Source organism: Natator depressus, chromosome 3 (genome assembly GCF_965152275.1).
Source record: "Natator depressus isolate rNatDep1 chromosome 3, rNatDep2.hap1, whole genome shotgun sequence".
In the NCBI taxonomy this organism is placed as follows: Eukaryota; Metazoa; Chordata; order Testudines; family Cheloniidae; genus Natator; species Natator depressus.
The window spans coordinates 60,918,326-60,930,638 of NC_134236.1; the positions used below are offsets into that span (position 1 = coordinate 60,918,326).

Consider the following 12,313-nt stretch of genomic DNA (forward strand, 5'->3'; position numbering starts at 1 on the left):
GGAATGTGGTGTGGGAGCTAGTGATTAGACCTGTCTCTGTACCTGATGTGGAGTACCTCATATCGGGGGAATTCTCAGTAGGGAACTGTCAGGTGTTGGTTCCCTTTGCACTGCATAGTCAACTTAATGGGAGTAGAACAGGGCAGAGTATATACCACTAAGTATTGGTTGTGGCCCCTTAAACTTTTTGAAATAATATTCAGCCCACAGGCTGAAAAGGCTGGATGCTACTCAATGAGGAAGAGAATCCAGACTAATAGTAACTATTGTTAAAGTATTTTTTTCATGCCTTGAAAATGTTTTATAAGTTAATTCAAGAAACAGAAAAACCTAGGCGTACTAACACTTCAAGAGTCAATAGACCTTGCAATTTATATTTCAAGTTATCTACATGGAGTTAATGTAAAACTTATTAGCTATAGCTAAGCAAATTTAGAGCTGAGAAAAGATGATTGTTTTACTTCCTAAATATGCACACTTTTCTGAAAAACTACATATTTTATGGCTGGTAACTCTTTAAAAAGCTTTGTATTTCTCAATGACTTACCTTTTGTGCATGGTGGTGTATATGTTTAGTGTCCTGAGACTGAGTGTAACAGTTATCATGATGCTTCGTAATGGATGGATAATATTAAAGGGAAATGCAGAAAGAGAAACCAGGAGTTGTAAAATATGAGAAAAGAGGAAAAGGAGGAGTGTCAGATACTTGAATGTCAAAAGTGGTGGATAAATCCAGAAGAATCAAGATATGCCCTTTCAGTATGGCTAAGAAGAGTTTGTCAGAGACGTGGGTGAGAATGGTTTGCTGGAGAAAAAAGAATAGATATCAAATTGAAGGGTGTTGGTCATTTGCTGCCAGAACTTCCTATCTGCCAGGAAGGGAAAGAGCACTCAGAAGCTTGGAGATAAAGGGGAGGAGGAAGATAGTACAGTATATGGAGTTCCCAAGTGAAGTCTCGGAAGACTGACCAGATGAACTAAAATCCCATTCAAAGACATAAATTTGTTGACAGAGTGCTATATTAAGACTTGGAAGATCAGTGGATTTAAGTATTGTGTCCTGTACTTTAACCCCACCCACACAAATGCTCAGTCAAATGAGACTTGTCCTGACAGCAGCTTGAATTCTGTGGCCCACATTGGGAATATTCTTACAGTAAGCACTTTAGGGCAGGGATTGTTTACATAGTAATGCAGGAATTGCCATACTGCATCAGACCACTGGTCTATATAGCCCAGTATCTTGTCTCCAATAGTGACCAGCACCACATGCTTCAGATACCGACAATAGACATATCTCTGGTGATCACCCTCAAGGGGTGCATCCTCCTGATTCTTAATAGTTAGGAATTGGTTAGGGTTCTTTAACATGAAGTTTTATATCCCTTCTAAAAATTCTTAGTATTTACTGTTACAGTTTGGGGTATTCTTCATATAAATGTCCAGTCTCTGTTTGACTCTCTTGCTAAGTTCTCGGCCTCAGTGAAATTCTGTGGCAATGAGTTCTGCCATCTAATTATGCTAAGTGTGAGAAAATATTTTCTGTAATGAAATATGAATTTACCACCTTTCAGTTTCACTGAATGACCACTTGTTCTTAAGAAGGAAAGAGTAGAAGCTCCTGATCCATCATCTTACCATTCACTACTTTTATGTCTTTTCACATCCTCTCTCATTTCTCCTCTCTAAACTCTAAAGTAATGAATCTGTCTTTTCAATGTTCGCTCATATCTGAGTTTTTCCATGCTCCTAATTTGTGTCATCTCTGAGTCCTGGCTGATTTTGCAATATCCTTCTTTGAGACGGAGCGACCAATACCATGAAAAGGATTTGGACTAGAAGCCTGATCTGTGTTCCCAATTCCCAATCTGGTTCTGTAACTACAAAGTCTTTTGGACTTGAAGCCACCTTGGAGGAAGGTCCTATCTGTGAGAGCAGCCCATCTTCACAAATCAGGAATCATGATATATCTGTATCCAGGCACAATCCTTCAATGCCCTATTAGCCACGCAAAAGACTATGTATTCACGCGGTTGGGACTACAACTGAACACTAAAAATCGACTCTGACTCTAATGCAACATCTAGAATTCATAGGAGGCTATCTTGATGTGGTGAAGTCCAAAACCTTTCTCTCACTACACAGGTTCAACACCCTAACTGTCTAACACAATTCAGATCAGCCCCCAGACCTTGGCCACACATTACTTTCAACTACTCGGGCACATGGTGGCAGGCACCTTTACGATAAGTCTCACAAGGCTCCATATGCTTTTCCTTCAGGCATGGCTCAAAACAGTACACCAAACAGGGATAGATTGAACAAACTACTGTAGATGCCTTCGATAGTCGAAGACTCTCTTGAATGGTAGAAAGATCCCCAGAATATGTGCACAGGGTTCCCATTCATGCAGCAACCTCCAACATTGATACTGACAACAGATGCATTTTTATCATCTAGACAGTCACACAATTTAAGGCAAATGGTCCCCCTTACAAACTTATTGGAGCTCAGAGCAGTCAGGAATGCTTGTGCATATTTCCTACCATTGATCAAGGGGCAAATGTATAAAAGTCATGACAGATAGCATAGCATGTGTGTTCTACATAAACCACCAGGAAAGAGCAAGATCACTATCCTTTTGCACAGAGGCAGTGAAATTGTGGAATTGGTGCATTCAGCACAGCATCATAGCAGCAGCCTACCTGCTGGGTGTGCAGACTACCACAGCAGACACCCTTACCAGAACGTTCTTGCAGGAACATGAATAGGAAATGTACCCTGTTGTTCTCCACAACGTATTTTGGCATTGCGGAGTCCCAAAAATAGATTTATTTGTCACGACCAAAACCAAAAATTGCTCCCAGTACTTCTCCACAGCTGGTTTGGGACATCATTTGCTAGGAGATGCCTTAATCTTTCACTGGAACACAGGTTTCCTTTACACCTCTCCTCCAATTCCTGTCATATCGAAGGTCATGCTCAAGATAGGATAAGAGCGAGCAAGTTATTCTTATAGTTCCCATGTGGCCAAGACAAACTTACTCAGTTAGTGATTAGCCCGTCAATCACTCTTCAGCCCCTTCCTCATCTCCTCTCTCAGAACACTGAACAGATCCGCCATCCCAATTTATAGGTTCTTTGACTGATTCGTCAATCATTTGAAAGCATAGAGGTGTCCTGTTCAGAGGATGTGTAAGAAGTGCTATTACATAACAGAAAAATGACTTGTTACAAGTATATGCAGATGTGGAAAAGATTCCAAATCTGGTGTGGCTCAAAACACGTTACCACTGCATGCTCTCCACTTTTGCTAGTACTAAACTATATCCTAGGTCTAAAAAAGTCAGGATTATCTCTAAATTCAGTAAAGGTATAACTCGCAACCATAACTGCCTTTTCATCATAATATAGATGGCTACTCCTTATTCACTCATTCTAAAACAAAAAGATTCCTCAAGGGTCTGGGTAATTTCTTCCCACAACTCAGATATCCTACACCAACATGGGACCTTAACCTGATCCTTAAGTGCCTTACAAAGCCTCATTTTGAACCCACAGTCACATACTTGCTTATATATCTAACTATGAAAATAGCATTCCTAATAGCCATCACCTTGTCTCAGCTATTTGGGGAATGGCACCCACCTTTCGCAATTTTTTTTTTTTGAGTGTTACGTCGCACTGAGACCACACCCAAAGTTGGTCCCAAAATATTCCCTGCTTTCCATATCAACAAACTTATTCACATCCCAACTTTCTTGCCAAAGCCACACCATGATAAAAGAGAAGCAATATTACGTACGCTCTATCACAAGAGCTTTAGCTTTCTATTTTTATAGAACAAAAAACTTCAGAAAATCTCCTAGACTGTTCTTTTTAATTGCAGAGAGGTCTAAAGCAGGGGTGGCCAACCTGAGCTTGAGAAGGAGTCAGAACTTACCAATGTACATTGCCAAAGAGCCACAGTAATATGTCAGCAGCCCCCCCATCAGCTCCCCGCCCCAGTGCCTCCCGCCCACTGATCAGCGCCTCTCGCTTTCTCCCCACACCTCCTGATCAGCTGTTTCATGGTGTGCAGGAGGCTGTGGGGAGGAGTGAGGTCATGGCAGGCTCAGGGGAGGGGGCAGGAAGGGGTGGAGTGGGGGCAGGGCCTATGGCCGAGCCAAGAGTTGAGCAGTGAGCACCACACGGCACACTGGAAAGTTGGCACCTGTAGCTCCAGCCCCAGAGTCGGCACCTATGCAAGGAGCCGCATATTAACTTCTGAAGAGCCACATGTAGCTCTGGAGCCACAGGTTGGCCACCCCTGGTCTAAAGGATCTTCAATCTCATATCAAAGGCTTTCTAGATCAGGGGTGGGCAAACTTTTTGGCCTGAGGGCCACGTCGGGGTTCTGAAACTGTATGGAGGGCTGGGTAGGGAAGGCTTTGCCTCCCCAAACAGCCTGGCCCCTGCCCCTTATCTGCCCCCTCCCACTTCCCGCCCACTGACTGCCTCCCTAAGAACTCCTGACACAGCCAACCCCCCTGCTCCTTGTCCCCTGACCGCCCCCTCCCGGGACCCCCCACCCCTAACCACCCCCCCCCCCCAGGACCTCACCTCCTGTCCAATCCCCGTCCCCTGACTGCCCTGCCCCCTATCCACACCCTCGCCCCCGACAGGCCCCCCCAGGACTCCCACGCCTGTCCATCCCCCCCGCTACCTGTCTCCTGACCTCCCCTCGACCCCGTCCAACCGCCCCCTGTCCCCTGACTTGCCTACGGGACCCCTGCCCCTTATCCAACCCCCCGGCTCTGCGCCTTCTTACCATGCTTCTCAGAGCAGCAGGACTGGCAACTGCGCTACCCGACCAGAGCCAGCCACGCCGCTGCACTTCCCGGCAGAAGCTCGCAGCTCCACCGCCCAGAGTGCTGGCGGCACGGCGCACTGAGGCTGTGGAGGAGGGGGGGACAGCAGGGGAGGGGCCAGGGGCTAGCCTCCCTGGCCAAGAGCTCAAGGGCTGGGCAGGACGGTCCCGTGGGCCAGATGTGGCCCACAGGCTGTAGTTTGCGCACCTCTGCTTTAGATGGATATTGAACTGCATTATATATTGCTATTATACCCTCAATCTTCAACTTCCATCTGCAGTTCAAACTCATTCCACGAGATCCATTTCCATTGCTATAGCCTTCATGTAAAACGGTCCCATCACAGAAATATGCAGAGCAGCAACTTGGACATCTGTTTATACTTTTGTGGAATATTCTGTGATTATCTATCACTTGACATCAGATTCTGTGTTTGGATCCATGGTTTTTATCATCAGTACTAGACTCTACTTTGAAGCTCCAACCCTCCATCGGGATACTGCTGTAGAGTCCCCTAAAGTGGAGCACTTGTAGGGACATTGCTCAGAGAAGAGGAGGTTACTTACCTTGTGCAGTAACTGTGGTTATTCGAGATGCATGTCCCTTTGGGTGCTTCATGACTCACCTTCCCACACCCCAATGCTATCTACTTCAGACCTGTTGTGAATCTCGTGAAAACGTAGGAAGGGGAGTTATCACAGCCCGTAAAAGAACCCCGGTGGCAGACCATATATGTTAAAAATGCTTCTGTGGATCTCAGGCTACACCCGATACAGCAAAAGATTCTATTCAGAATATTGTCGATGCCACAAAGGTTGAGCAAGATAGGGGTCTTGTTCTCTGATGTTTGTTGGCACTGTAATAAAGAAAAAGGAACCCTGATACATATGCTATGGGACTGTCCAACAGTCAGGCAGCTGTGGAAAGAGGTGAGCACAAGAGTGAAAATAGTGCTTGGTTTCATCAACCAAATCTTAGCTGAAAGTTATATCGTAGGTTCTGTACCTACTACACTGGGAGTAACTCCATCAAAAAACTTGGGTTCTTGAGGACTGTAATGACTACCAACTGCATAATTTTACAAAAATGGAGAAGTAGGCTTATGCCCAGAATATAGCAATGCCATTTGGACCTGTATGAGTTAGCAGTGGAAGAAAGAAGAGCATATAGACATGGAGAGCAATTATATGAATTTGACTATCCTAGCTAAGAGGTACCAATTTCATCCTCACCACAAAGTACCTATCAAGTGTAACCCAAACTTGCAAACTGGGGGGGAAAAAACCCTATAATTACAAAGAACTAGCTGAGGAAGGGCATGAAACAGATTTCCCAATTAGTCAAAGATAAAGGCTCTTTTCTCTTTTCTAAACACTAAAGAAACCATATGACCTGCCACCCTCACTATAGTGGCTGTCCTTACAACTAACACACTTGCTAATGTACCAGTTTGATCATTATGATATCTGAGGCATACAACTATTGCCAGGGGCTCAAGAGCCAAATAAAAAAGTTAATGGGGCCAGCAAACACCATTTTCTAGTACCCCAGAAGAGGCTGAAGAGGTCACATTGTTGGTTGTGATATGGGGGGCTAGGTAAGAATATAACAGTTGGATCCAGGAGCTAAATATGGGTTCCAATCCAAATTTTTCTATGGTGTAAAACATATACCTCCAGCCCACTCCTGTCAAAAGTCTTTTCTGCATCTAAAGCTTATACACTGATTTCTGTGTTAATTTATTTGTTTTTTTTTTCCGCCCCATAGAAACGGAGAACACAGAAGAGTCAGGATCAGAATCGGAATCTGAAATTAAGAGGAAGGTACAACAGAAACGTCACTGCAGTTCATGTCAATCTGATTTGCCTCTTTCTTCTGCTACAAAAAACTGTTTAACCCACTTAGAGGTGGGTTAGATACAAAATGAAAAGTTCTATTTTAACTTCAGAAACGAGTAGCATTAGTAAGACACAGCTGAAGTTTCGGAGTGGAAATAGTTAGTTTTAAAAGTGTTTGTAACTGAGAAGGGAATGTTTTGGTGATTTTAAATGTGTTTATCTACCACTCTGATACATCCAAAGTGTAAAGGGTCAATATTGGTACTGTGTATACCTTTATAATATTTATTTCTTCAAGTGATGATCCCTGTTTTATTCCGTGGAGGGTAATATGCTTGTGCCATGCATCAGGAGATTTTGAAAGTAGTAGTGTCAGTTGGTCTGCAACTGCACCCTGGATCTGCGCATGCACCCTTGATTTCGTCTGAGGTGATAAAGGGCAGGGCAGACCGACTGCCCTCAGTTCCTTCTCACTGTCACGTGGTAGGACTTGGAGCCTCAATTGTTTTCTCATCTCTTGGAATGTACTTTCTAAAACACAGAAAAAAAGACTCTTATTCTTGTATATAGTTAGTATTTTGGTCAACGATGCTATTCTCCAACAGGTCCACACTGTCTGGCATACTCTAGCCACTTGTTCACCCACCTCAAAAGGGGGCGGAAAAGAAATGCTATTTATTGGTGAAGGGAGCTGAGTTTTTCTCACCCAACCCCCCAATTTCCTGGTTATTCAAGCAGCAACGGAACAGGCCAGGCAACAACATCTGTGTTCTACCCCAACTGACAAGGAGGGTAGGAGATTGGACCTCGTAGGTTGTAAGGTCTTTTCTTAAACCAGCCTTCAGTTTTGGCTCTCCAGTTACCTTGCTTTACCAGCAAAATGACTTTCTGAACTATGACCAGTTAGTGGACTTTGCTGACAAACTTCCCCAGGAGGACCTTGCCCAATACCATACTACCTTAGAGGAAGGTAAATTTGTTGCCAGGACGATGCTCCAGGCCGTGGTGGATTTGGTGGACGCATCTTCACGCTCTGTGGTCACAGTGATCGTCATGAGAACAGAATCCTGGTTGCATTTGTCTGGGAGGTGCAGAATACCATTGACGATCTCCCTTTCAAGACTCTCCTCTTCAACCCAAAGACTGATGATTCCCTGCACTCCCTCAAGGACTCCAGAGCTACTCTGCAGTCACTGGGGGAGTGTTTGTGTATACACATACACACCAGCACCCAAATGCAAGTTCTACCACCCACCCCTTGCACAACAGTTCAGAACTCCTTAATTTTTTGAGCAACCCTACGAGCCGCCTCTTCAGAATTAGAAAATCCAACAATCGCATCCACCTGGTCCGTAAGCGCAGACTTCAACACTGTGTACTCAGTCTTTGCATAAGTGATATTTCTGAGTGCATTTAGAGAGCCAACAACCACCTTGCATTCCACCATACATATAACCCACCCCTTTTGGGGAATGTCTAGCACTCTTTCTACCAGCCTGAAGTGTGATAATGGACAATTGGGTTCTGGATGCCATTTGACATAGCTATGTGATCAAGTTCATGATACTACCTCATCCACATCCCCCATCCTGTCTCTGGGACCACTCTCATGACAGTATCCTCGCCCTAGAGATAGATGCCCTCCTTCAAACAGGAGCGACAGAACCTGTTCCCATGGCCTTTCGAGGCACCGCGTTCTATTCCACTTATTTCCTGGTACATAAGAAAAAAGGAGGATGGAGACCAATCCCAGATCTGTCATCTCACCCACTTCAAATGTGGGCCAAAGTTTTCTATGGTCATTCTCGCAACCAATTATACGCTCACTAGAAAGAGGCACGTGGGTTACAGCTTTCGATATGCAAGACGCTTACTTCCACATATTCATCCTACTCACAGATGTTTCTTGAGATTCGTGGTAGGCTCTCGACACTTCCAATACAGTGTTGTACTATTTGGACTCGTCACTGCTCCATGGGTCTTCGGCAAGGTTTTCTCTGTAGTGGTGGCCCACCTCCAGCAGCCAGGGATCCTTAGAGTATGTCTACACTTGCCGGTAGATTGGCCCTGCTGCAGTCGATGCAGCGAGTGTCGATTTTAGCGGGTCTGGTGAAAACACGCTAAATCGATGGGAGAGCACTCGCCAATTGATTTTATGTACTTCACCTCCCCAAAAAGCATAAGGGAAGTCAACAGGAGACGCTCTCCCATTGACACAGTGCCATGTAGCTATCGCGGTAAGTGGATCTAACAATGTCTACTTCAGTTACGTTATTTACGTCACTGAAGTTGCGTAAGTTAGCTAGATTTACCATGGTAGTGTAGACCAGCCCTTATATTCCCCTACCTCAATGACTGGCTGCTAGCAGCATGATCCAAACAGGAGGCTCAAGCATCTACCTCCTTGCTGCTTCTACTGCTCTCCTCCCTGCGGCTGAGCATAAATGAGAAAAAATTGACATTAGACCCCACACAGTCCTTAGAGTTCATTGGGCCATGCATCAGTGCGGTCTCTGCATGTGCTTACCCTACCAGAGAACAGATTCCAGATCCTGCTAGAACTGATTACTACGGTGACTTCCAGTCCTTTTGTTCCTGCCAGAATTTGCCTTTCCCTTTTTGGCTACGTGGCGATGTGCACGTATGTCACCTCCTTCGCTTGTCCCTGCTTCCGCTGCCCACAGTTGTGCCTACAGAAAGCCTGTTCTCCTACGAACCATTCCATGGACCTCCTACTGACTGTCCCATTCTCTGTCCCCTTCCCCCACCCAAGTTTCTCTCCTTGTTTTCAGTGGTGGAAGAACCAGTTCAAGTTTGCACCAGGATACCCTTCCTTCAGTCTTCCCCATGCACAGTGATCATTACAGATGCATCGCTCAGCACATGGGCTAGCACCTGACACAAGGAACTTGGACTGCTCAGGAATCCAGCATGCACTTGGGGCAGCAAGAAGAGCGTGTTGTGCATTTCTCCCATCTATCCACTCCCGTTGTGGTGTTATCATGTTAGACGACACCACCACCGTTTACTATTTAAACGAGCAAGGGGGCACAAAATCTCCAGCACTTCGTACAGAGGCGGTTCGCTTGTGGAACTGGTGCATCTCACACAATATCCTGTTGTCAGCAGCTTATCTTCCGAGGACTCAGAACATGATTGCAGATTCTCTTAGCAGGAAATTCGTGACCAACCACAATTGGGAATTACTACAACTCTGTGGTCAATGACATTTTTGACTGCTGGGGAACTCCAACCAGGGACCTCTTTTCCTCCCACACCAGCAGCAAATGCATACAGTACTGCTCCAGGGAAGGGCTCTGCGTATGTCCTAGTCATACGCTGGTCGGACCACATCAAATTACGCCTCTCTTCTTCTACCGCTTCTGTCCCTTATCCTCCTCAAGATCAGACTGGAGAGAGCAACGGTCATCCTGATTGCCCTGTTCTGTCCTCTTCAGTTCTCATTTTCTCTCCTCCAGATGTCAGCATGTCCTCCATTTCTGCTCCTGGGTTTTCTGGAATTGCTCATGCAACTCAACGGCAGGATCAGACACCGCTATCCACAGGCGCTGCTCTTTAGAGCTTGATTTTTTGGATGAGTATCTTCGCTAGAACTGAAGTGTTTGTCAGCAGTACAAGATGTATTTTCAAGTAGCAGGAAAAAATCCACAAGACAGTCCAGTCGAGCCAAGTGGCAATATTTCGCCTCCTAGGCCCAGCAGAAGGATCTTACTCCTGAGGCTGTGGATGTTCCTTTCCTTTTGGACTATCTCCTATCGCTGAAGGCCTTGGGACTGACTCTCTCAACTCCGTAAGTGTGCATGTAGCGGCCATTAGTGGTTTTCACCCCCACCTGTGGAGGAGACTTTTGTCTATATGCACCCCTTTGCTGCAAGGTTCTGGAAGGGTCTCTTATGAACTTATCCTCCCATTCAATCCATCGCTCCCGAGTAGGACTTCAACTTTGTCCTCACGGCATTGATGAAATTGTCCTTCAAACCTCTGGCCTCTTGCTCACTGTGTCTCCTCTCCTTCCTGGTAGGTATTACTTCTGTGAGAAGGGTAGGCAAACTGGGGGCCATGATGATGGACCCCCATCCCCCTTTACCAAGTTCCATAAGATGCACCCCAAGATTCTGCTAAAGCGGTTCCTTGCTTTGACCTCAACCAAACCATTGCTTACCTGCTTTCTTTCCAAAGCCGCACTCCTCCGAGGAGGAACAGTGCCTTCGCTTTCTCAACATCCAGAGGTCCCTGGCCTTTTACCTGCAGAGGATGAGGCCATTCAGAAGTCCCCTAGACTGTTTATTGATGTAATGGAGAGGATTAAGGGGCAAGCCATCTCCCCTGAGCAGATTTCTAAGTGGGTTTCGATTATGTTCTATTGATTATCGGGACTGGCTCCACCCCTTGGGGTACGAGTCCACTCCACAAGAGCACAGGCATCCACTATGGCCACGCTTCACAACGTGCTGCTTACAGACGTATGTAGGGCGGCCACATGGAGTTCAGTACATACCATTTCTTTCCATTACGCCTTGGTGCAAGACTCTGCGACAGATGCCTCATTTGGTGTGGCTGTTCTCTGCTGCACCATTCTGTCATCTTCCTTGCACCTTTCTCCTAACTAGATAATGTTTGTCTCTATTATATTCCACTGAGGGTGATTAACAATCACTCAAAGAAGAAGCGGTTACTTACATGTAACTGGCGATCCTTCGAGATGTGTGGTCCTTATCTGTATTGTGATCCCACCTTTCTTCCCCTTGGTTCATGGTACAGAAGGAACTGAGGGTGCGGTCCATTCACCTCGCCTTTTATCGCTTTGGACGAAACCATGAAGCAGACTACATGCTTGGGCCAAACAACACTACTACTTTCAAAATCTCCAGCTCCAAATGCATGTTGCATGCGTATAATCCTCAGTGGAATAGAGATAGAGACCAGGCATCTCGAAGAACCTCCAGTTACAAGTAAGTAAGCTCCTCTTTCTGATGAGAGGTCAGAGTCTAAATTATTTGAATCCTTTCCCATACTTTAACATGATCAGTTATATTTTGACAAACCCGAAAATGCCAGTAATTTACAATACTTGTTTGTGTTCCATATTAAATAGTAGCAATATTTCAGTGTGTTAGTATTTTAAAACAAAAGGAATCTGGTAAACAAGAGTTACTTTTTAGTGTTTCAGACAGTAGAGAATAAAAGTTATTAATAAGATAGATAATGCCCTCCTTGAGATGGTAGTTTTCCATAGATATTGATCTGTAATATAATAAAAATTAATCTGTTCTTTTTTGAGTGCTTGCTCATGTTGATTCCATTCTAGGTGTGTGTGCTCCCACGTCATGGCCATCGGAGACTTTTGCCTTAGCAGTACCCATAGGGCTGGCTGTCATGCCCTCTGGAGTGCCGCGCTCATGGTGCAGTATATCAGGTGCCCCCAGCCCTGTGCCCTCTCAGTTCCGTCTTACTGCCCGTGGTGGTCAGAGTGCCTTCCTTGCTCATCAAGGAATTGCAGTTACTTCCTTTGGACTTTGTGCCTTTTGGCTTTGTATATAGTTATCTTTAGTGTTAATTACCTGTTAATTGTGGTAGTTTAGTGTTAGTAGTTAGGTCCCAGCA

General features: G+C 45.3%; 1 protein-coding gene across 4 annotated transcripts in view; it reads left to right on the forward strand.

Annotated features, from left to right (window-relative positions):
• Nucleotides 1-12,313, forward strand: part of SENP6 (SUMO specific peptidase 6) — a 152,751-nt gene that overhangs the window by 66,119 nt on the left and 74,319 nt on the right. For 2 of the 4 annotated variants that reach the window (XM_074948006.1, XM_074948008.1), the window contains one exon: nt 6,618-6,757. In XM_074948006.1, coding sequence (XP_074804107.1) covers nt 6,618-6,757 — 140 coding nt within the window. The remainder of the gene's footprint in view (nt 1-6,617; nt 6,758-12,313) is intronic. The other 2 variants (XM_074948009.1, XM_074948010.1) reach the window with 1 other exon arrangement.